The 27298-nt window shown below is 32.8% G+C and overlaps 1 protein-coding gene across 2 annotated transcripts; it reads left to right on the top strand.

Annotated features, from left to right (window-relative positions):
• The first annotated feature begins 205 nt into the window (after positions 1 to 205).
• Positions 206 to 26192, top strand: LOC113509141 (uncharacterized). Of its 2 annotated transcripts, none has more exons than XM_026892444.3 (8): positions 206 to 278; positions 9717 to 10205; positions 22010 to 22203; positions 22822 to 22978; positions 23332 to 23497; positions 24052 to 24239; positions 24711 to 24893; positions 25962 to 26192. In XM_026892444.3, exons 2-8 carry the CDS (start codon positions 10044 to 10046, stop codon positions 26151 to 26153), a joined length of 1242 nt encoding a protein of 413 aa, XP_026748245.1. In that variant the 5' UTR covers positions 206 to 278; positions 9717 to 10043; the 3' UTR covers positions 26154 to 26192. The 2 variants fall into 2 exon arrangements, with proteins under 2 accessions (XP_026748245.1, XP_052751653.1); XM_052895693.1 differs by having other exon boundaries at positions 214 to 312.
• The last annotated feature ends 1106 nt before the right edge of the window (positions 26193 to 27298 follow it).

The following is a 27298-nucleotide window of genomic DNA, read 5'->3' on the forward strand; positions in this document are numbered from 1 at the left end:
TAAAAAAAAAACAGGTATAAATGATATTTATTTTTGACAAATGGATATTTAAAAAAAAACTCTTCATTAACCCATAGATGGCACAGTATATATTTTTTCTGTTTAAATTTCAGACAAGAGAAGTCGCTATGCAAACATGCAATAAGCCCCTGTCTGTATTACGATGCGATGCTGCGATAACCAAAGCTCGTAAGCCTCAGTTGGTATCGGTTCGGTGTGGATACCGCACAAATCGTGCGACAATAAACGTATCATAAACTTACGTGTTCACGTTCGCGGTAATTTCTTTTTTGTGTTCGAAATTCGAAATATGTAAATTATTTTTTGTTTTTGGTTTAAACTCTCTCAATACTTATTTAAGTATTTATAAGAGTTCATTGTTGGTGGCATTTAAATAGTGTTATGATAGATTTTTTAGAATAATAATTAGAAACAAATACATAAATATTAAAATTTTACTACATGCAAGTCTAAGTAAAAATAGAAATTACTAGGCCAATAATAGAATTTACAGGTTTGATAATTTTGTCGTTGTTTGTTTTTGTTTTTATTGCATGTAATAATATATAGTTTCTCTACATTTTCCAATGGCCTGTAATTTATTTATTTATTTTATTAAACATAGTAAATATATTGGGACTTCTTGGAAAATCTTTTTGTTAGTTGTGTTTTAAATTTCTTTACTTAGAATATAGTTTGACATTTTTTTTATGAAGTGTAGAGATGCGGATATTATTTTACTCGAAAATTGCACCCAAAAAAAGTTCTTGTCAGACAGTTAATATTTTTTTAATATTATTATGGATTGATCCGCTTGATTTTATTCAGCATAGGTGGTTAAATGGTGTTTGATTTATTAATATGTCTGTGTAATGAACCAAAAAAGAAATACAAATATAAAAACGGTACAGTTTATTTTCTAATATTTCTCTCCACGGTATTTATATTATAACAATGCTACATTTAAACGCTAAAGTGCGACACCATGATTAAGGACTAAATAAGTATCAATATTATTAAAATAAAAAAAAACTAAAATGATATTTATATAATATATTAATTGTTATAATAAAAAAAAAAGAAAAAATATTTAACATTATCAAAAAAGGACGTTTTAATAGTAAATTTGAGCACCTTTGAGCGTTATGTCAGCTGACTGCCTGACGATGAGGTCAAAGGTGTTATACTCGAGCTCAAATAATGCTTATTCACTCTAGCAACCTTGATAGACTCCATGTTAAATAAATCAGGTGACGTTGACTCCGGGAGAGAATTTTACTTCCTGGCTAGTCGAATAATATATGGCGAAACGAAGTGAAAATAGGTAAAACATTAGCTATATAAAAGTCATATAAGAAAATATGCAGTATTTCCGAACCGATACGAAATCATAATCTTCAAGGAAAAAGCATATACCTTTTTAAAAGGCCGGCACCACATCTGCGATGTTTCTGGGGCTGCAGTGGTCACTTACCATCAGGTGAGCCGTATGCTCGTTCACCCCCTGTATTATATAAAAATAAATATATATCGAATTATATCGTAGAATAAAGTGCGAAGATGTTGGTGAGCGAATTACGCAATAAAAGTAGGTATGGACGGGACTCTTGGTTAGCAACGAATATGGATAATGGCCAAAAGCCGCATTGGAGTTATAACCAAGAGAGAGGCAGAGACCAATCGGCAGACCATCAATCCAATGGTGCGGATAATGGGGACTAGCGGTCCTATATACTTTATCAGATCAATCTCTATGCAGTTCCCCTGGTTTATTCTTTGAATTCTATTATCATCTATTAAAAAAGTAGGCATTTGTATAGTAGTACGTGTATGTATACTGATTAAATAGATAAGGGTGAAACTACTCTGATGAAATTACTTGAGATTATTCAACAATAACGCAATTTACGTTTCAAAAAATATTCTAGCAAGTAGGTAAATCATTCATTTCGCCACTGTCACCTTCGAACGTCTCTAGCTTAGGAGTCATTAACACAAAAATGTAGGTGAACAGAGGAACAAAGAGTTCTTTTGCAACTTAACTATTATTCAATCTTTGGGAACAAAAACCGAGATTACTCAGATACGCGACGACACTGTCTGATGTTAACTTTTTAACTGCAGCGCTAATCTCCGAGTTCTTGCATAGTGTTTTGTTTTTACAATAACTAGGTAATTAATGGTCACTGTTGTTATGCAGTACCTTTGCATAATTTGCTTAATAACTTGCTAAGAATTTAGTATTTATTTTGTATAAGAGCCATTTTTAGTACATATAAAAATGTGATTGCTTGTATCTTTATATCCTGATCTATACCATCTTTTACCAGAGGAGAATTTGTATAAAAGTCGATTGTTTGGGTACCTCTGTCCCATTCGTATTGCAACCGTAAAGCAGGTGTGTTTGCATGGCTGTATTTCGGTTTGAAGGGTGGGATATGGCGTGAATTTACTGGGTACAGAGGAATAACACCTGAGTCCTTAGGAATGGCAACACATGGGGGGTATCATGGGTGAAACAGTATATTCTGTTATGTCCATGGTGCTACTCATGTCTATAGGCGACGGTTACCACTTTCCATCAGGTGGGCCGTCAGCTTATTTACCATTCTAAGTTGTATAAAAAAAAAGTTAGATAAAAAATATTATTTAGTAGTTTATATGAATAAATAAATTTAATTACAGTTCGCTGGTAAGCGTATCGTTTAACAATAACTGGTCAGATTTGGACCTTTTTTAAAAGGTCATTACAGTATATTATTATTGGTATATACAATTCATAAAAATGTCAAACCTGTTATAAAACTATTTTAGCTATTGAACTGTATTGTTTCCTTCCTTTGTGTTAAATTCTCAATTTGAAAAAAACAATAAAGCAGTGTAATAGTTAAAATAATAATATTATTGGTAAAACTCTAATTAAAATTAAAAGAAATATAAATGAAATATACGAGTATAAATTTAAATAAAACAACGTCTGTTAGGTCAGTTTCAGAATCCTAATAATAATCTATTCATAATGAATTTTATTTATATGTGGGTGTCGTAAGAGACGACTAAGGGAGGGCGAGAGATGGACAGCAGCGTTCCTCTTAAAACATCTCCAAAGCTTAACTGCGGTTGCCAATCCAAGGCCAAGCGTAGCCACTGCTGGCAGCAACTCTCCAAAGGGGAGGCTTATATTCAGCAGTGGACAGTTAAAGGCTGATATGATGCATTCGATGTTTTACATTAGTACATGTATTTTTCTTTGTGTCTCTTTTATTTTAAAATATCTCCAACAAATATGTCTGTTTGTTTAGTTGACAGGTAGAAAACGCCTTTCGGTGTTATATCTGTCATGTATATCTTTGTTTATGTACCTTTTACCCAATGGTTAGCTGGTAGAGAATGCCATGTGGCATTAAGCTCGCCATTTGTACAAAATTTTATTGTGCAATAAAGAATAAATAAATTAAAGTCAATATATAATATAATTTAAAGATAAATAATTAAATTAAACTATCTTCTATAAAACTCAAAATCTTTTCGAATCAGGCACTAAATGTTGACACATCAGTAGTTAACTAAATATTATTGGTAAACAAAAAATATTAAGGACTCTATATAAAAAAAAAAAAAGTATATTTAAACAAGAAACAGCTAAATGAACAAGAATTTAATATATTGCATGAATTACTCGCTAATTTATCCTATTTAATTATGAAATATTATGTCATATATATTATATTCTGTGCATCTCGATCTAATTTCCGTAAGATCAAAAGGTTATAATTATAGTATGTTGACCTCAATATTTACATTGTTAAATGCCAACGATGAAATGTCAAACTTATTCAACAAACAACGACCATCACATCGTGTGTACAATCACGCTATTTTCATCAGTAGTAAGTTAATTTTATAGTTAAATTTAAATGTCACATCATGTTCTTATCTGGCTTCCTAAAAATAACAGCCTTCTGTGTCGTATGAGAAGATTAATACGACTAGCGAATGCTCTCGGTTTTATCTGTGTGACTAAAGTGATAATAAAATATTACGAGGGAACTTTAATGGGAAGTGTTTTTTTTTATTTCTATGTTCTTCACAGGGCGAAGTTGAGGGGCTATAAACTTATTAAAAAATAAACTGTATGAAGTAGGCTAAGTAGTAACATTATTTTTAAAAGATCCCAATCTTAATTTGAAAAACTTAGGGACAATGTATAAATAATAATTACACTTCATTGATTATTAGACTCATTTTCTTTCTTATCTACATATATGCAAAGTATATACCTACATTTTGTTGGCATAATAAATAAAGACATAAGAAAGATATTTACATATAAATTAGGCCAGGAGATCAACATAATTCTATCATATATTTAATTTCTTAGTCAATTTGCATTTTATAGACAGTCTCGAATATATTTTGCATTATTTATCGATTCGACAAAATTTCAACATAATTTATCTACGTTTAGTATAACGATGTTATACTCGTATTTACTGATTAAATTAATTTCAAATCTGAAGAGTGTAGAATTGTGTAAAGTGCGTAGGTAATATCAATATATGCAGTAGTCCAGGATCAATTTGTACAGAATTGATATACTGTGCACATTACATTAGTATGCTAAAACACAAGAAACAGATTAGCATATCGGTTAACATGCGGCAATCGACTTATTGAATCGTATGGGAAATGTAGATTGCAATTTACGGTACGTTTTTGCTATCTGGCCTATCTATCGAACAAGTATCTAACGGTTGACGTAACAGCATTTTCAGTCAGTTCCTTAACATAATTATTAAAGTGACGTGTATTGTAAAGGATTTTTTAATTGTAGACTTTGGTCCCAAAAAGTTGGGCGTTTAATCGACACAAAATAAATATTAATACGATTAGTAATCTTCGAAAATCTACCGATAGATAACGAAATTTTGCATACGTAAATTAAATTTAAAATATTTGAATTTAGAATGCGGAAGTGTATATTTAAAAGTAGATTTTGCTTCATTAATTGTAACAGCTTCTCCATATTAATTTTAAAGTTTTTTTTTTTAATATTAAAAATACATTTATGCAAAAGAAAAAGTGAATTTGAATTGAGAATTTTTCTTTTTGATTATTAGGATGGTGATAGATTGAGACTATAGCCTGACAGCACTTCTTTTTATTTCCAAAATATTTCCGTCGTCCAAGGGAATATAGCATTTTAATACTGAACAAAGAATAATCGTAACATAGCTACCTACATACTAAGTCACTTAATAGTCGGCTAATATCTTCTTATTTTTTTCATAACGACAAGCATGCGGTTCACTTAATGGTAAGTGACTAACGTCGTCCATGAGCACCCGCAATATCGGAGAAATTGCAGGTCTGCTGCGGGCCTTTTAAAAAAGATTGTGCTCTTTTCTTGAAGGTTATTATGGGAGCAGATCCCTTTCTAGCAGTTGGGTGTTAATTGGTTATTACCGAATATGTTCATTTTTTAAAATTTCACAAAAATCAGAACAGATCGGCCGTGAGAATAATACGAACAAAGTCACTTTACAGGTTATAAATGGTAAGGGTTATAATTTAATTTTATTACATTATCTAACAGAATAATCCCTCTAAATATATACATGTAGATACACATTATGTATTATTAACTAAAGTTGTTTATAAGCAAGCTTTGTCCAATTTAAATTGAATGGTTTGTAATTCGATTTGTAGATATCTTAGATATGCATCAAGTTAGCGGTGATAGCGATCTCTAACCGTGCTTCCGCGTTCTAAACATTGTAAAATGTAGTTAACTCGTAATTGATTATTTGTTACGGATGTTAACTGTATTATTTTTGTAATATTTACTTATTGACTGTATTGAATAAATTGGTGTATAAATTATCCTTTCTGTATACTTAACTTCATTTAATTCCATTCTGATTTACAAGCGTGACTGAGAAAGAAACAGCTCAATGTCAAAACTTTCACATTTATTATATTAGTGGGAGATATGTCACTATAATAATCAATAATTTATTTGTTTTATTATATCTAATAATAATATAATAAATAAAAAATAATGCTATAAAAACCATTATTTATGTTTACGTCGAAGTGTTCCTTTTTGTTCGTTGTTACGAAATGATTTTTGTGTTAAATATTTTTATAATGTACAACTATTATAAAATACTAGGGTTCCGCCCCGGCTGTACGCGGGAGATAGATAGAAAGATAAATTAATATTTTATATTAGTTTTAATAGCCAAATTTTGATTTGGTTATCTACATTATGGTACATTTCGTATACAATTTTTTTTGAAAATTAGTAATCGCTCATAATGTAGCTTTTTATAGGTAAAGGATTTTTCAAAGAAGTTGAATAGTTTTTTAGTTTATACATTACAAACAAACAGATATGTAAAAAATGAAATCTTTCATCTTTTTAGTATTACTATATTCTTGATAGTATAACTGACACACAAGAAGAAAACACTGTAATTACTTACAATCCGTATTTCTATTTATTTGAAAATATAAAAAAAAAAAACATACCTAACAGATATTTCATGTAAAAATTAAAAAGGATTATAGTTACCGAAATTTTGTGATTAGTCCGTGAGTAATATATCAGTTTTATATAGTAAACACTAGTCATTCCCGCGTTTCGCTTGTGTAGAACCTATTAATTTTTAAAGTAATTTTTAGTGGCTATCTATGTCCTATAAATATCTGTTGTGAAGTTTTAAATAATTAGAATAGTTTACATTATTTATATATTTTTTTTTTTGTTAATTTCTGTAATAATTATTATTTATATAGGACTAACAAGGGCGTATCATATCGAATGAAAAACCAATATTAAAATATACCCAGAGTATATTAAATAATATTATATATGTTATGCGATATATTGCGGATTGATTTAAAAAAATACACGTAAATTTAGAACTTACTTTTTTTTTATTTTAGTATTATAAAATTTTAATTAACAGTTTCATGACTTCGCGAATATCCCGTTCTCCGCCTGTACTTGTACCACACCCGATCTTTTGCACGTAATCCTCATGAAATAAGTGGGTTAAAATAATCGCAGTCTATTTCGACACTGCTCCGGCTCCAGTGGGCGGGCATCCAACGGAACACAGACCGTTATGTGGTACGATAGATTGCTCTCTTCTTGTGATGAAAAACTGTAATGAACGTCCGCTATTCTGGTAATCAGGCGAATAATGGTGATTACGTTGGTTTGGTATACTTGAACTTGAGCTGTTCATATATTAAGTCTATGGTTCATATTCATAAGTGTAAATTTTTATACAAGATGTTTAATGACATTTATTTATTAAGGGCTTTTTTTAATATACTTTTTTTAGTACTACTATGTCTTTGGTACTATTTACATTTCTATAGGCGAGTGATACCATTTTACTTGTTTATCATTTCAGGTAATATAAAAATACAGGAATGCAGGTACTATTTTTAGGTATTAAAAATAAAAGTTACAATCAAATTTAGAACTTTTGAAGTCGATTGTAGTGAGAAATAAAAATAAATTAGAATTCATAGATTAAGAAAAAGACATGTAGTTTAAAAATACATTTATTGCAAATTGAGCATTATTGGTGGCCAGTACTTGACTGTCCAGTGTTGCCACTGTCCACATTGATGGGACATGATCAGTTTGTACTGTATGACACAGCTACACTTAAATGGATAATCATTGGCTGTTATTTATATTTTCATAATTTGAGATGTTGAAGATATTTTAATGTTTGTTATTTATTTTTACGTACAAAGTTAAATGGATTTTATTAAAAGAATATCTTTAAATAGACAATATTATAGATTGCCATAATCATAGGATTTTACGCCAGTAATAAACCAATCCTATAAGTCTTAGATTATATAGATAGAGTGCTTTCATACAAATGCTTCGAGAAAAGCGCGTCAACTTTATTATACAATTTTGCGTGATAAATAGTTATGAGTGATTCCTTTATAACTTCTACATTTATTTTATCTTATAATTTATGCACCTTTTTAATCTGCAAATATTCATTTAATTTATTAAATAATACGTCAAGATACATTGTATGCGTAAGTATATTCAGCTTGTTCGCCATGCTAAATTGCATAAAAAATATAGAACACTGATGAAAAAAACGAGTCAGCTAATTAGACAATTAGCTGCCAAAAAAATGACTCGTGTTTGAGCCTCGAGGCTCTATCTATATAATCTAAGTCTATGGTATACAAAGTACACTCGAAGTTGATTCACAAAATTTTTGAGAGTTCACTTCAGTTCACTTCAGCTGTTATTTTATTTATTTTTGGTGTTTAAAGCATACATATACTATAGAGGAATATGATAGAGAGACTAAGTATTCGAACTCTGAGGCTAATTTAATATATTTTTTTTTACAATTTACCTACTCCCGTGTTAGTTTCATATTAGTTTTGTACTGTCGTTTTTTTTACAAAGGAAAATTAATGTTGGCGCAATTGCTGATTCTAAATTCAAATATTTTGTCATGTCATTGCATTTTATTTGTTTTAAAATAAGAATAGTGTTGCTAGTAATCGAAGTCGCCAAATAACAGTTATTCTATTAGATACTATAGTATAAATTGTAAGTAAATTATCAGTGAGAATTTGCAATTTCAATTTGAGTCATCAGAAACACTTACCTGTGGGTTGGAGATAATTGTTGTTTCGCACGACATGTAGTAATGTTCGGGTGTATTGAGAAAACACCAATAAAACATTGGTGTTGAAATGTGAACACGGGATTTTTCATGTTACATTGTGCATTGGTAAATCGATGTTGAATTATACGAGAAACAAGTTTCTTCCAATTTGTTCCCCGCAGTTTTTTTAAGTTTGTAAATAGGTAATATACTCGTACCTAGATGGTGATAGTATCTATACAATATTTTACTTAGCTTTAGCATTCCGTTGCGTCTATAGGTTTTCAATCCTTTAAGATGTATGAAATGAGATATGTATTTACTTTACTAGGCTAATTATAATATTCAGTATATCTAATTAAAATAATAAATGGGAAAGTTTGTAATGATAGATGTTTGTTAATCTTTCATGCAGAAACTACTGAATGGATTTGAATGAAATATGGTACACGGATAGGTTATATCCTAGCTTAGCACATAGAATACTTTATGTATTAATTCACGCGAATGAAACTGCGGGATACAACTAGTAATTAAAACAACTGGACATATTACAAAGTACTAAATTAATGTTTATGAGCAAACAGTGAATTTTAAATAATTTAACTAAAATATTAATATTGAAAATTTATATCATGGTTTTAGACTTTTTTTTTTATACAACTTAAAATGGCAAACAAGCTGACGGCTCACCTGATGGAAAGTGATAACCGTCGGCTATAGACATAAGCAGTACCATGGACATAACAGAGTATACTGTTTCGCCCATGATAACCTCCATACGTTGCCATTCCTGAGGACTCAGATGTTATTCCTCTGTACCCAGTAAATTCACGCTATATCCCACCTTTCAAACCGAAATACAGCTATGCAAACACAACTGCTTCACGGTTGAAACACAAATGGGACAGAGGTACCCAAGCAATCGACTTTTCTACAAAGTCTCCCTCTGGTAAAAACGTAACATAAAGACTTGCATGTAGGCAATAAAATAAAGTGGGCTAATGAATATGCGTATAGTTTACTGATGTTTTTCTTACAAACAAGGGACAATATAATACTCATAAACATTATAGTTTTATTAATTTAAAACGAGCATACACGCGTCGACCCCGACGGGTCACTGGAAGTGATACGTAATTCATTAAGAAGAAACCGGAAAGAGCTGGGTCATTTGTTGAATAATGTGATCGTAAAGGTGTTGAAATAGAAAAACTACGCAAAGAGACATTAAAACTACTTTATTAACAAATTTTTTACGTTGTGGAAAATCTTATAATTGGAACAAAAGTGATGTTATATAAAAAAATGTGAAAGATTTTTATAAAGTTCTAAAAATGGAACACTTTTTTAAAAGTTACGACCGTTAAAAACATGGCGGTGTGGGTGTGGTTGGCAGCATTGTTGTGCGGTACGCAAGCGGCGGTGCTGCCACCGCCTTGGGCGGACGTCAGAAAGAATCCTTGTGCGTCGCATCCGAGGGGTTGGCTGATGCTATTCTGGCCCAACGATGGAAAATGTTACACCATTTACAAGGTTAGTAATTACATATAATTAAGTGTTTAACAATTTGATTAAGGATATTTTGTCTTGTTCTTTTTACACATAGTTTTAGTTAATATCTATTTATTATATTTATGCCCAGTCCCCTGTCATTTATTTTATTTATGTGTCAGTCAGTATTGACACAACTGATTATAAATATTAGAATCTTTTTTATACAACTTAGAATGGCAAACAAGCTGACGGCCCACCTGATGGAAAGTGGGAATCGTCGCCTATAGACATGAGCAGTACCATGGACATAACAGAGTATACTGTTTCGCCCATGATACCCTCCATGCGTTGCCATTTCTGAGGACTCAGGTGTTATTTTTCTGTACCCAGTAAATTCACGCCATATCCCACCCTTCAAACCGAAACACAGTCATGCAAACACAACTGCTTCACGGTTGAAACACGAATGGGACAGAGGTACCCAAGCAATCGACTTTTGTACAAAGTCTCCCTCTCTATCTGTGTATCGAATTGCATTCTAAATCGTTCAGTTGTTTGAGTGTCAAACATTTAAAGATTGAAACTTTCACATTACTTGTATTAACAGGAAGTTGGAAAACAGTTTTGCTTGTATCAGTATTTGTAGTTTGATGGTATAGCAGGTTTGTGAGATTAGTCTTTATTACTTCTGCATGCTTCTTATAACGCATGACTGTAGTTTATTACAGCATTAGTTTTAATCTAATCTAAACTTAAATGAAAATGTAATAAGATACTAAATTCAAAAACATTCATCTCCCAGAATGTGGGCACGCCTGAACGAAGAGCTCCGATGCTCCACTTTCGCTTACACAAGAACATTTTGTTTATTAAATTTGCAATCAATTGTTTCATACACTAAAAACGCAATGCTCAAATGAAAAATATATCTATTAAATAACACCACCGCTCTCGTATCCGTTTGTTTATTGCATTATTTACGCATCCCAGAATAATGTACCAATTCTCACAGTCGATTGTTATATTTCCGTAAGATCTTATCTATAAGCATCTAACAGGTAAGCGTGAATGCAGCCAATTGTACATACTCTTAAATTGCATAAAAAAAACTTTGTGTTAAAAATTATTATAAATAAATGCAAATTACTTTAAATTTTTTTTATACAACTTAGAATGGCAAACAAGCTGACGGCCCACCTGATGAAAAGTGGTAACTGTCGCCTATAGTCATGAGCAGTACCATGGACATAACAGAGTATACTGTTTCGCCCATGATACCAGCCATGCGTTGCCATTCCTGAGGACTCAGGTGTTATTCCTCTGTATACAGTAAATTCACGCTATATCCCACCCTTCAAACCAGAACACCGCCATGCAAACAACTGCTTCACGGTTGAAACACGAATGGGACAGAGGTACCCAAGCAATCGACTTTTGTACAAAGTCTCCCTCGTACGAAAAGTACGAATGGGACAGGGTACCTCCCAGATGAAGACTTTGCACAAAAGTCGTTTGCTTGGGTGCCTCTGTCCCATTTGTGTTTCAACCGTGAAGCAGTTGTGTTTGCATGGCTGTGTTTCGGTTTGAAGGGTGGGATATGGCGTGAATTTACAGGGTATAAAGGAATAACACCTGAGTCCTCAGGAATGGCAACGCATAGGGGGTATCATGGGCGAAACAGTATACTCTGTTATGTCTATGGTACTGTTCATGTCTATGGGCGACGGTTACCACTTTCCATCAGGTGGGTCGTCAGCTTGTTTGCCATTCTAAGTTGTATAAAAAAAAAGTATTTTTATTTATATATATTTTATGATCTGAATACATGAAGTCGTATGAACGAAATATTATCAAAGCATTTGGAGGCAGTAAAAATGTTTTTTATTGTAAAGATTAATTCCAAATAAATTTTACCGTTTGACAAATATCGGTTTAGTTTAAAAAGAGCACAATATCTATTGTAGAGCTTGCTGCTTTAAAATGAATATTTATTTAGAATATTTATTGTTAAACATTAGTGTAATGGCGCGAGGGATATGCAATGTCAGAATGATACTGATGACCCGTGTCGGATATAACGTGACGAATTTTGTTGCGTAAGATGGTAATGCTGTGGGCCGTCTCATATTCCGGAAGATTTAATACGAACTTTGAATGATACTTGTATGATTTTACATCTTACTTATCTCGTGTATTACCTATACAAATATTGAGAGAAATCAACTTTAAATGTAATTATTACAAGTAAAACTAAAAATTTTTTTCTAAAAATAAGGATTTAATAACTAATTGAAGTTTTTAAAGAAAAAAAGATCAGTTTTGTTGGTAGGATTACTTTTATATGCGTGGTGCGCTTTTATTACTTTTCAATCGACTTCAAAAACAAGGTTTAAATTTCTTTTTATGTTTATTATCTCATAGCTCCATCAATTTTCAAACTGATTTGGAAAATTCTTTTTTTATCTAAATGCATATACTTACAGATTGGTTACATAGAATTTTTTATCAAAATCTGTTCAATAGTTTTTAAACCAAAATAACTGGTTTTGTCACAATTGAACTCGTCTTTTTTTTGGGACACATCTTTAATTATTATACATATACTCGTATACATACATATTTATATATATACGCACATGCATAGATCTGACATACATGGAAGGCATAGAATGTGCAGGTTCAATTCCCGTCCGTTTTTAACTTTTTTAATCACTTAATTATTATTGGAATATGATATCTATATTTTAATAATATTTATATAACATATTCATTTGTAAATATAATGAATGATATGTATACATTAATTTTACGATAAAAATCGTGGAAATGGGGACCATCTTACAAAGTTTTATTCGTCAATAGTGTGAGTCTACCACGGTCTAATGTTATAACACGCACTTGCCCTAATTATGTAAGTGTTAATTGTTGTAATTAGAATATATAACGCTAAGAAATCCCTTTGTTAGCGAGATAAAAACAGTAGGTCAGTGGGCATGTCATAACAAGATCGATCGGTCATGGTCTTTTACAAGTACACGAAATGCAACCAGACTGGTTGGACCGGTATTTTTTAATATACAATACGAGGCTTGCGAATATTTGTATGTTAACTATATTATTTATTTAACATTTTATTGCACCATAAATAAAAATATACAATGACAGTGAATAATTCAAGTGAAGTACAGTAACATAAATACAGATTGAAATATACATATAAAGGTACAAAAGGCGGTCTTATCGCTAGGGCAATCTCTTACAGACAACCTTTGATTAAAGGAGAACAGATAGAAATGGGCAGGTGGCGCAAGAGTGATTTAATAATTTTTCGTACATAAAATACAAAAAATAGTGATAGTGCACAGTAAATGAGTGTATTCAAATAAAAAACGTGAAATATACTTTTGCTTTTAAGTATTTTTATATATTTTATTCTTTTTTTTATAATGAATGATAATGGAATGGTAGTTATCATTCATTAAATAAAAGCTAACAGTATACGTGGGAGGAGTGCAAGTGAGTGATGTGTAGATTTTACCATTTTAGACCTGATATTTCATTAGGTCAGTTAGCATGGTCATGAATTTACTTGGAATTAAGCGCGATGGTTTCCAGAAGGGACCGCGAAGAGGTTGACTTGATAGGGTATATTATTAGCAATAGGGTTGCTAGTTCCTATTTGAATCCTTTCCCCCTTTTACATATCAATGGTGACGGAGTAAGAATATAATATGCCAACTCCTTATAATCTTTAGGATAATGTAAGAGCCGACGAAGATATAGGAATGAAAATAAAGTATATAAAAAGGAAAACTAGTAATAAATCTTTTACCAATAAGTCTGATAAGAGTATATTAGGTATATTAGGGTGAGATACTGTTCATGTCGATAGAAAATATTTACCACATTTCATCAAAAGGGCCATAAGCTTATTGACATTTTAAGTATCATGGAAAAGATATTCCTTTTATGGGGAGATTCACGTCTATCGGAAGGCATTAAATGGGCTGGTATGGTCTTCTTCTTTTTAAGATTGGTCTACGTTCTTAGTTGGGGTTTCACTTCTTATTCCTATTTTTGTATGAGTCTGTCTACAGATAGGAGTAAAATTACAAAGTTTAAAACATTTACTAGTACTTGGAGGCTTTTTTTATACATATTTCATTTATTATCATCGGTTTCTTCTGTGCACAAAATATTGAGTGTGAATATTATATTGATAATTATAAATTATTAGATTTCAGAAATAAGAAGCCTCCTACTTGATTTCTGATATCTCTATCAATTTTAAATCCATTTTGAAGAAATTTTTATAAGAAGGAGGTAGGTTTTCAATCTAAATATATATTTTGTGCGTATGTTACACGATATCTTCATCAATTTAATTGAATGGATACGAACGATTATTCTTTTTGAAATTGATACAGTTTATGTTTGTATCAGCCTTTTTATAATTTTGTTATGATATATATATCATAACATATCAATTTTTTTGTGGAACAAAACCTTGTATTAACAGATACATCTTATTTAGACGCAATGCAAGTTTTTTGATTGCTTAATAGTATTTTATATTATCCTGTTAAATAACACTTTATTTGTGAAGAAATAGTATAATATCGTTTATTGCGCATTCGTACTGTTATAGTTATAAAGTTGTTAGGTCAGTTACGCCAGTGTAAAGTTCTTTACGACTAGGTACTCTGGTTACGCGTTAGTTTTTACGACGTGTACTGAATGACAATGCAATGAAATGTCTATAAAATCGGCATATAAAGTAAATTGAAGTTCCGACCAAATGTGTAGGTATACCGCATAGGTATCTACTTTTACAATTTGTATCAACAATAAGTCAAAATAAATTATAAATTAACAGAAATATAGTCATGATCCTTATCCTTAATAATGTTTTTTTAATGGTTGAGATTGGAATGGTAACCCCGCCTGCACTCTCGGTATACGCTGATGAAGGATAGGGCATCAGTGAGAGACGATAGGTGAAGATGAAAATAGGTTTGTTGGTCCATCATAACATTTCCAGGAAAAAGCGTAGAGGTTCACCAGATAGGGTATATTGCTAGCAACGGGGCTTTACTAACAATCCCTTTCTCCCTTACTTTCTTGATTACTAATATAAACATGAAAGTGAGGTTATTTGCACATTTCCTCTTAACGGTTTAACCAATTTTAACCAAGAAATTTGGTATTTTTTTTTGTTATTGGATCAAAATAGAATTGTAACCCCGCCTGCGCTGTGCCCCGCTGCGCCGGGGACACGCTGGCGGAGCACCAGTGAAGGGTGATCGATGAGAATGAAAACAGGCCAGTTAGCCCATCATGATGAATTCATCAAGAATTAATCATGATAGTTTCTAGGGGGAACCGCGAGGAGGTCGACCTGGTTGCGTATATTGCTAGCAATGGGATTCTTAGTCTCCATTACTTACAATCCCTTTCCCCCCGAAATTTTGTAATTTGGGTGGGGAAGAAAGATCGCCTTCGTTATTCTTAAAGGCCTCTGACGTAGTTCCCCGAATGACGGCTTGTCTTCTGCTGATTAAAGTAATAATATGATTACATAAGTAAGTTTCAAGAAAACAAGTTGACAGCATTAGTAGATGCTGAGATTATAATGCTGTTACAGACGGACTGACGGACAAGCGGACAAAGTCGCACTATAAGGGTTTCTTATTAGACTATTAGATTTTGATAGTTACAAAGCGTATTGTTAAACAAGTTGCTTTGTTGATACATTACGTTAGAAATATTAGATATTTTTACATTATATTAGAGTAATAGAAATTAAAACATTTTTTTTTTTATAATTTTTATCTTTTTGAGCGTGAATACCAGGTGTTTACCAGAGGGACAAATAGTACAAAAGTCGTTTGCTTGGACACCTCTGTCCAATTCGTGTTTCTACCGTGAAGCAGTTGTTAGCATGGCTGTGTTTTGGTTTTAAGGGTGGAATATTGCAGTGAATTTACAGGATACAGAGGAATAACACCTCAGTCCTCAGGAGTGGTAACGCATGAGAGGTATCATGGGCGAAACAGTATACTCTGTTATGTCCATGGTACTGCTCATGTCTACAGGCGACGGTTACCACTTTCCATCAGGTGGGCCGTCAGCTTGTTTGCCATTCTAAGTTGCATAAAAAAAGTTTATCACGAAAAAAAAAAAACTATTGTATCAAATTGGATTAGGTTTTCTCAGTTGCGTTCTTTCAAAATTGCGGGCATAAGCTAGTTTAAATATAAAACCGTTAATGTATTACGTTACTGTAATCTTCATAGTAACACGGTGTGTTCTAACGGGCGTACGAAAGCTATAAAATTTTATACTTATGTGATTTGACCTATCACGACCGTTTAAAAGTGTCTGATCCGAATATATATTACCTAAGTAAGTACAACAATATGTTATTTGCATATTTTTATCGTTTTAAATATAAACATTTTAAAATTTCCTATGGGAATACAAAAAGTAGGCCTAGTACGGACGAATTTATAAAAAAAACCTTATAGTATAGACAGATTCTGCTCCGCAAAGACCACGTCATCATGTTTCATCAGGTATGATCGTATACATCCATGCAACATTTGATAGTAAGAAAAAAATTAAAGAATTTCAAAGAAATATTACAAACTAGCGGCCCGTCTCGGCGTCGCACGGGTGGTCATTTTTAACATTTCCCTTCACTGCACTGCTCCTATTGATCGTAACGTGATAAAAAGTATACTATAACCTGCCCAGGAGTATGAAGAATAATTGTACCAAGTTTCGTTAAAATCCGTCGAGTAGTTTTTGTTTCTATAACGAACATACAGACAGACAGACAAAAATTTTACTGATTGCATTTTTGGCATCAGTATCGATCACTAATCACCCCCTGATAGTTATTTTAGAAATATATTTCATGTACAGAATTGACCTCTTAACAGATTTATTATAAGTATATATATATATATATATATATATATATATATATATATATATATATATATATATATATATATATATATATATATATATATATATATATATATATATATAAGGCTTAGAATGCGCCACGCCTTCCTTTCCTGTGAGTGTCGTATTAAACTTATTTAATAATAGAGGGATAGGTAGCAGCGTCCCAAAAGCCTAAATGCGGTTGTCAACCTGTCTGCCAAGTGTGGCAACTACTGACAATACTCCCCTTATGGGGAAGGCTTATGTTCAGCTGTGGACAGTTAACGGCTGAAATGAAATGATGATTACAAATTAATATATTATAATAATAGATTAAATATGTTATATATTTTTAAGCGACTTCAAAAAGTAGAAGTTCTCAATTTTTATTTGTTTATTTATTTATACTGCACTACTTAAAGAACAATACGAAAATAAATATACATATCGTCATAGTCGTAGAATACTGACGGATCTGACGAAGATTACATATAAAGATCCGTCAGTATTCTACGACTATGACGATATATTATATTTATAGAGTATAAAAGGCGCTCTTATCTAAAGCAATCTCTTTCAGACAACCATTTTTTTTCTTCTTTATGTTTTGTGATTGTTGTTGCGTAATAACGTCGTTAATTCTAAACCGATTTTGATAATTAATTTTGTAATGGATCCAATTTATTTCCGTTTTTAATATGGGGCCACCATATATATACAAAATGAGATGTGACGATTTAAGTGAGTACATTTTTTTTTTCTTGCGAAGGTAAATATACTTGTAAACATAGGCTTCCTGGTTCTATTATTTCAATTTTTACCAGAGGCAGACTTCGTACAAAAGTCATTTGTTTAGGCACCTCTGTGTCGTGTTTCTACCGTGAAACAGTTGTGTTTGTATGGCTGTGTTTTAGTTTGAAGGGTGAGATGTGGCAATGAATTTACAGGATACAAAGGAATAACACCTGAGTATTCAGGAATGGCAACGCATGGGGGGTATTATTGGCGAAACAGTATATTTTGTTATGTCCATGGTACTGCTCATGTCTATAGGCGACGGTTACCGCTTTCCATCAGGTGGGCTGTCCGCTTGTTTGCCATTGTAAGTTGTATAAAAAAAATATCTTCAATCTGTAAAATAAATAGGTACCTACACGAGACAACTAGTAGTTTATCGATGTGTTTGCTCATGATAAGAGGTGCTGTTTTTTTGAGGAGCAAAATGTATATGTACATGCTATGTAGTAGTAATGCAATGAGATTTAATCAGAGGTCGTTTGTTGACTTCGTGACAGCAGTAGGTATCGAACGTGTTCCTGCAACTGAGTTCAAGGGTCGTGTTATGTAAAGACATCACTGTGAACTTAATGCTTGACTACTGCATAGTTACTCATAATATCTAACTTAAGTCGAAATCAGTGACAGTAATGCACAACTTACCTCAAAAGATTGGTCGATGTCTCATTTTTTAAAATTTTTCATCATCATCATCATCATTATATTAGCCTCTAACTGTCCACTGCTGAATATAAGCCTCCCCTTGGGGGAATTTTGCCAGTAGTTGCCATGCTTGGCAGGCGGATTGGCAACCAAAGTTAACCTTTGGAGGTGTTTTAAAAGGCTGCCCATTCCTCGTCCTCCCTAAGCCTCTTATGAGACCCATGGGAAAGGAAGGGTTGGCCTATTCTATGCAGGGCCCAATTAGCCTTCCTTTTTCATAGGTTAGGTATAATGTACAGACAAACAAATATAGGCGAGGAACTTTGTACTATTGCGGACCTATTTTATGTATGTAACATATACATAAAATACCGTCAATTTGACAACCTACTCGGTTTATTGGTAATCACATTATAAGAGAAATTTTGTTATTAAAAAGTGTTATTTTTCAAATAGGTGTCCCACTAAATTTTTTTTTTACCTCGAAGCTTTTATCTATTTTATTTGTTCTACAATGCAATAATCTTTAGACATGTAATTAGAATCCAACGTTGTAGAATCCAAGTATACTTATACGTCTAGAGCCAAGTCTCTCAGATTAATTTTGTGTATTATGATGTATTTCATTACAGGAGGATTAGTCAGATTTTTTTTTTATTATAAAACGAAGTTTTTGGTGTCAGCCATATTTGAAGCCTTGAGCATTTGAGCTATAAGTCGGGGTTGGTACAATATAAATTTCACTAAACTAGATCCATAATATTCTGTACTCTATTTATCTACGTATTTAATAGCTATTTCTTGTTCTTTGAAGAGTCTTAAGATAAGTAATGTTATTAAGTAAATCTCTTAAGACGCAATCAAATAGACACAGATCATCAGTTAGAGAGAGATAAAACTAATTGAAGTTCATGGCATCTATCTACGACTACTTATTCAAATCACGAAGTCGTAGCTTGTACCACTTTGGCGCCTATGGTGGCTGATGGTATACTTACGTGTTTTGATGACACGAGATATTTATTTCTTTTACTGTCTATGGTCAAAATATCAATGTGTTTATTGTAAGTACCTACTTATTGTCAACGAAATCTTTAATCTCATCAATTATGACATAACATACATCAATATATTATGGTAATATTTAAGTAGATATTGGCTCAATAAAAGAATACTGTATTTGAATATTGTGTATTTATTTATATTAATTATTCTTTTGCTCAGATAAAAAAAAAAACAGATATGGATTATGAATTATTTACAAGAAACATGATAAGTGTATAGATATTAATAATATCTAAGTATTTTTTTTTTGATACTACTTAGATTGGCAAACAAGCTGACCGCCCACCTGATGGAAAGTGGTAACCGTCGCCTATAGACATGAGCAGTACCATGGACATAACAGAGTATACTGTTTCGCCCATGATACCCCCCATGCGTTGTCATTCCTGAGGACTCGGATGTTATTCCTCTGTACCCTGTAAATTCACGCCATATCCCATCCTTCAAACCGAAACACAGCCATGCAAACACAACTGCTTCACGAAATCAACATATTTCGCCATAATTAGGCATGCAAAATTATAAAAACCTAAAAAGTATAAATGTTGATTGAATTACTCGCATAAAAATGTTCAATTCAGGTTTTTGTTCATTGTTTTTAACTTCGATAAAAATATACATAACTTAATGCGGATGTCTTTAAAATTAAAATATAATTTTCACCTACCTAGACATTTTGTCAACGATTTTATTGTTGTAAACCCAATGTTATTTTTTATGTAACCAATAAACAACAGTTTGTAGTCATTTATATGTATAACCTTGCACAGATTATACCATAGTTTATCTGATGGAATGTAGTAACCGCACTATTGCATTGTGTTTTATTTCCTTAATGGTCTCTTACGACATCCTATCGATGAGAAGTGACGACATGCTCTTACACTGTCACCACCAAGAGAGGGATTAAACCGTATCTTAATTCACACGGACAAAACTGCGGGATATGTGTGATCTTTAATAAGTTTATTAATGCCTCTCTATAATATTTTAGACAAGAAAGAATGAGCAAATTATTTTCGACCTAATCATAAGTAGAATAGGGTAAGTTTACATAGTTACTACCTAGGACTGATAGGACATTAGTTACCATTTCATTAATCATCCATTAAAAAAAAAGTTGTTATATTGTTAGCAATGAGGTCCTTACTCTCCATTATTAACAATACCTTCTCTCTAACCTGTCCATAGTATCTCTCATGCGTTGCCAACGTTTTCCTCGAAAATAACGATTACAATTGTGACTAAATTAAAACGGAACTAATACGGAAATAAATTGGGGGGAAAGGGATTGTTAGCAATGGAGTTTAACAGCCCCATTGTTAGCAATTTGCCCTATTAGGTCGACCTCCACGTGGTTTCCCCTGGAAACCATCGTGAACAATTCTTGTTGAATTCGTCACGATGGGCTAACTGACCTGCTTCATCCTCACGTATCATCCTTCACTGGTACCCCGCCGGTGTATACCGATAGCGCAGGTGGAGTTACCATTCCATTATCACCCATTAAAATACGGAAATAAATTCCTTCGATTAATGAATATAATACCTAACATTAATACACATAAAACAGTCGAATAGAGAATCGTCAATCAAATTTTAAGGTCATTTGAAAATACGTGTTATATAAATAGTTTAGTTACGGTTTATGAAGATGTATTGAGCTGATTTTGTTTTGTTTATTCTCGTTCATGTTACCCAGACCTAGTTATCAGTCATGGTTAAGGTCGTTTTTTTTTATTTGCATTTAGTATTTTATTTTGTAGGTGTATCGCGCTTATTTTTAAAACTGTCATCTGAAAAAAAAAATCGTCATGAAAATTTTTAGGTGGTTTCGAAGTTGAACGAAAAAAGTATTTAATGTTATAATAATGAAAGATTTTTTTAATGGATAATAAAGGAACGGTAACCCTTTTGCGCTATCGGTATACGCTGGCGAGGTAGCAGTGAGGGATGATAGGTGACGATAAAAGACGAATTCCACAAGAATTAACCGCGATGGTTTCCAGGGGGAACTGCGTGGAGGTAGACCTGATAGGGTGCATAGCTAGCAATGGGTTAGTTAGACCCCATTACTAATAATGTGTCATGGTAGATTCCTTGAAAATGCTATATGTGAGAAAAGCAAAATTGTAAATGAACTTACATACTAAATGGTTTGGCCAGCGTAGTAATGGTAACAATAGGTTAGACTATTTTTTTTTATGTAGAAATTTATACTCAGTAATTAAATGTTAATAGAAAATTGTGACTGTTATTGTAGGACACTACTGTTCGTGTACTAAATTTAATAAAAAAATTGTTAGCTATTTAATGAGTCATCCAAACATTAAAAGTCCTGGACGAATTTCCACAAGTATCACTGATTATAATTTGTTTTGCAGAAAGGCCACCCCTGTCCTGAAACACAGGAGCTTAGTCCAGCTCGGTGGGGCGGGCGCACGGTGGCCGAGTGTAAGTGTCCACCGGGAACCGCTCAGCTGCCCCATTCTACTACCTGCCACAAGTTGTTCGAGCGCGGCCCTTGTCGCCTGGGAGAGTACTTCGCGCCTGTAGAGGAATCATTTAACAAGCGAGGGTTGGTTAGCATCAGAATTATTTAAATTATCCATATCTCTTTCATGTTTGATTGGCTTGTCATAGATTCTTGTGTTGTGACTTCTATCGGATTTGTACTTTGATAATCAGATTTGTTTATAAAGTTTATAAGTAATAATTTAGATGGATGTGTCTAGCAGATTTAGATGTTGATCTTCCTCATACCTTCTTATTACTTCCCCTTCTCCCAGATAGCAGATCAGTTTTTGAGGAGTTTTCTCCTGCAAGTACTTTCTTGTGTTTTTTCAAAAGACAGCTATAGTTTTAATGGAGAATAGGACAAGATTTTGTTTAGGATTGGCAATGCGTATACAATATCTGAGAAGGACATTCTGTCCTTAAATACAATTTTTCAATTTCCAAAAATAATGTTTTCTATTCCATAAAAACAGAAAATCCTCCTAATGTCATTGTTCGTAGAAAACGAAAACTTTTAAAAATTTGATATTATCTATTTTAAATTTTTAAACGGATGAGGATGTCTCATTGAATCGATGAAACAATCACCGTTACCCGTGGGTAAAACCCAAGTTCAACTGTTCATTCACAATTGGCATTATTTCGAAATGTCTGCTTAGTTGACTATTCCGCGTTGCAGCGAGCGTCAAGGCATGTGCGTGCGTCCTCAGCAGTGCGCTGACGAGACCTTGCTCTACTGGCCAGCAGATGGCCGGTGCTACTACCGGCTGAGTCAGGGACCTTGCTACACCGGCTCGATACTGGACTTGGGTGATGATGGACTCGCTAATTGTACGGTATGTCTTCATTCTGAACTAAGATTTTATATTTTATTGTTCTCCTTCCTTTTCCGTGGATGTCGTAAGAAGCGATTAAAGAAACTTATTGTCGAAGGATGGGCAGCAGCGCCCCTATTAAAACATCTCCAAATCCTAATTGCACTTGCCAATCCGCCTGCCAAGCGTGGCAGGTACTGGCAAATCCCCCCAAGGGGGAGTCTTATGTTTAGCAGTGGACAGTTAAAGGCTGATATGATGATAATGATGAATTAATTCAAATATTTGGTAGTCTGGTAGTCGAAATACTCAGTAAGCAATAGATTTATGAATATAATCCTCAAAGGTTAGTTTTTTAATGTGTTTTATTTCAGTGTGCGTCGGATGGTCCTCACTACTGGGCTGGAGACGGAGGGTGTTATGCTCACTACTCCAGAGGGCCTTGTGAGAAAGGCCAGCTCTTCTTGCCAGGCGCTAAATGTGGTTGTGAAAGTCACTTGCCTCATTACCATAACGACACTGGCGCTTGTTACGAATTAGGTAATTTCGAAACGTTTATGTTGTTTTTGTTCTCCATATCGCGATGGAAAATACAATGTCACCATTCATTGTTGTCTCCAGGATATTGTAGGAGGTGATTACTCAATATATTACATCAGTGTAATAGAAGGAAACTTACTAGTCGAGGGATGGGTAGCAGCGCCCCACTTAAAACATAATTAAAGCCTAATTGCGGTTGTCGATCCGTCTGCTAAGCTTTGCTTGCTGCAAGCCAAGAACTCCAAATCTTGAAGATTTGGAGTTTTCACCTTTAAAAATAATAAATCTTTAGAATTTACAATAAGCACACTTTAATTATATTCAAGGCCATAATATTGTGTTCTTTCTGGATATTAATTTTCTTTAATAAAAATTTTATGGTATTTATCGTGCTTCAGAAATCATGATATATGAAGCAAAGGCAGATCCTATAGCAAATGTAGAGGAATAATTTTAAAATTGTATTTTTAAATATAATTTATGATAGCACGAAACCTTTGGAGTTGCAGTACTAATATATGTAAAAAAAATTTATTGTATCTTTTATGTTTCAGACACTATAGGCCCTTGTCCAAAAGGACACGTGTTTTCAATTTCGCAAGTGAGTCCGTACGGCTCCAAGGCTGAGTGCAAGTGCAAGTCATTCCACGCTCGGGCTGTAGATGGCGCCTGTTATAGGCTGTACACGAGAGGGCCTTGTGCTCATGATGAAATGATTGCTAGAGGAGGAAGATGCATCAAGGTGAGATGTTCAAGACATTTATAGAAATTGTTTAAGGTTTTGCTTCACAGACAGAAATTTACATAGAATCAGAGAGATTTACCTAATTATTCCTAAAATTAGCTTGGTTACTTTTTTAAGTAAAATATATTTTAAATATTTATTTTGAATTATCGTCATATTTATGTTGTCATATTTAGCATTGCCGCAATCTTATAATTGCATTGACATTATCTGTGTTTCCTACATATTGGACCAAAGATTTGGACAAACTACCTGCTTAATATGTATTTATATTTAATCTTGAAAAATAAAGTCCTTTTAATTGGCAATTGGGTAAAAACAGATGTAAAAAATGTGCTGACAGTGTTCTATGTAATTTAAGTAGAATAAAAAGATAGGTACGATAATATTTAGTAAGAAATGTTCGAATTAACCTAAGGGGACCTTCATGTCATTTGGATTCTAAGGGTCCGTTCATATCATTTTCAGTTGCCTTGTGCCAGAGGTCGCCTGTACGTGCCAGAGCGCCGGCGTTGCTACAGGCCCGGCGCGGCCGAGCCATGTCCCGTTGGGGAGGTGGTGGCTTTTGATTTTGAAGCCAGGCCGGCGCTCGATGGACTGAGCCACAATGGTGTCTGCGCGTGTGGCAGCGGAGTTTGCACCAGACGAGAGGTACTTGTTTTTATGATACTGACTGACGGCCTATAATCATGGACAGTATGTGATGTCTATGGTACTCCTCGTGTGTCTCCGTACCTTGTAATTTCACTGCTATATCCTACCGTTCAAACTGAAACACATAAGCATAGCTACCCGACAAAAATAAAAGTGGAGTAGGGAGTAAAGCTTAAAAGAGAGCGAGAAAGCAAAGCTTAGGGAAGAGAGAAATAAAAAAATATTCAAACATATTAGCTTTGCAGAAAAGAATAATGTAATATAAGTTTAACATTAACAATAATAATTAAGCCACTAAAAAGGGTTTACTTAGCATTCTCAGGGAGCACTTACAGTTCTTTATAGTCTGGTATTATCAAGGGGTTTAATATGCTTGCTTCAATATTACATCCATCTTTTGAGGTCAGCCCTTGGAATATTACATAAATATATTTATTATATTTATATATATATATATATAAAATTCATTTGCTATTCGTTAGACTCGCTAAACCTCAAAACTGGCTTAACCAATTTGAATATTTTTTTTTGTTCTGCTTGTTATGATAAATATAGAGTGGTAGTTTAAGAAAAATGTCTGTGAAACCCAAAAGGTTCAGCTGAAAATTAAAAAATTTTAAAATAGGGAATTCAGTATGGAAATCGCTTCGGATTACTTTTAATAGATGGCGTTGTAGGTGATATGGAGTTCATCAAGTTAACTATTATACTTATTACGAGTATATAATAATTTATATATTATTTTTAAAGCTTAAGTTCATTTTTATTCAATGTATATATACGGGGAATTAATGAAAAAAAAATACTGAGTTCAATAATCTCCTGTATTTATACAGACAATTCATATATTAGTGTAATTATGTCTATTCTATATTAGAATATTCCTAGGAAAGCTTTAAATGAAAATATACCAAGTTAGTTGATTACCTCAATAATACTATCCCACGCGATGCTACTTTGAGATTTTTTTTTATCATTTTTTTCTAAACAGCTATATTGTGTGTGTGCAAATATAAATAATTTTGTATCATATCGATTAACACGAACGCAAATTTGTAATTGCAGGTCGAAGCTTGCTCATCTAGAAGGGGATCCGCCTCATACGGTGGTGCTTGTCACACCCTCCATACACAAGGACCATGCCCAGAATATTCGTGGCTGGTAAAAGACTCCTACGGTTCAACAAAATGTCAATGTAGACCTGGCAGACTACCACCCGACTGCAGGGAAGACACAAGGCTCAATTCGAAGAGCTGACACCACTGTCCATATTACTGTATAATGATCTCGAGTATAGAGCAGTTTCATTTGAAAATGCCATTAAGAATTGTGGCTGTTTAGACATAGAAAGTGAATAAACTATTTTAGTCTTTACTATACAACAGCATTGCGACGATGAAGCAAGCATCTTGCTATTTAGCCAACGGCTTGCCATTACCATCAAGTGATTGGCTAATGCACCTATGATTGTAATGACACCTGGTATGAAAACTAGGTGTGTACAACATATATTTATATTGTACATATAAAATATTTACATATATAAAATTTTATACATGTTGCAACCACAACATGTTTTAACAACATCTATTTTGGTGGAAACTGGGAGTCTAATGTAAAGGCAAATAAAACTCATAATTATATGATAAGCTTTGGTGTTGTAACAAATGACGAATTTTGTCTTTGATACCATCAAGACTGATGATTAAAGGCTGTTCTTTATATCTACTAATGATTGTAATCTAATATGGGTAATTGAAGGCATTTTATTCTTTAGTGAAATTGATGACGATGAATATTAAAAAAGAACTAAAAGTAACGTATATTGTTAAACCTTTAATTAATGTTTGGGGTTTGTTATTATTTCGTCAAATGCGTTTCAATATAATTTGTCAGGGGGCAAGCCGTCTATAGTCTTAATTAGATTTTTTACTCCAATAATTTGAAAATATTTCAAATATTTGGAATATTTCTTAGGGTACTAATTATTATTAGTAGCACATTCTTATAATTATAAGTGACATACACTAATATATTAAAGATATTGTAAATATATTTTTAAATATATATTAATCTCGCCATTAAATAATATTAAAAATATAATTAAGTTTTTTAATTTAGTAAATATTTCATATAGTATTTACATTAAATTATAGTACGCAAGATAATATGATCAGCATCAAAATGTATCTAAAAACCTTGGCCATTTCAAATTGACTATCATTGAAAATTATAAAATTTAAGTAGAATTACATACTTGTTTTAATAGTAATATAAAAAAAACAAGTTTCTATTTATTGAAAAAAGTCGACAATAAAGAAGGTACTATTGTATTTACCCGCAAAGGTTTTTTTTTCACCGCTTTAAGTCTCGATTGTGTATTTAAAATATGTGTTGTTTAT

The sequence above is a fragment of the Galleria mellonella genome, unplaced genomic scaffold, assembly GCF_026898425.1.
Source record: "Galleria mellonella isolate WM207_F2 unplaced genomic scaffold, CSIRO_AGI_GalMel_v1 utg300, whole genome shotgun sequence".
Taxonomy (NCBI): domain Eukaryota; kingdom Metazoa; phylum Arthropoda; class Insecta; order Lepidoptera; family Pyralidae; genus Galleria; species Galleria mellonella.

Excerpts from the sequence above, each read along its gene's own strand:
- LOC113509141 (XM_026892444.3), top strand. The coding sequence starts at position 10,044 with ATGGCGGTGTGGGTGTGGTTGGCAGCATTGTTGTGCGGTACGCAAGCG. Across the intron at positions 22,979-23,331 it reads ATGGACTCGCTAATTGTACG|TGTGCGTCGGATGGTCCTCA; the intron begins GTATGTCTTCAT and ends GTTTTATTTCAG. Across the intron at positions 24,240-24,710 it reads GAGGAGGAAGATGCATCAAG|TTGCCTTGTGCCAGAGGTCG; the intron begins GTGAGATGTTCA and ends TATCATTTTCAG.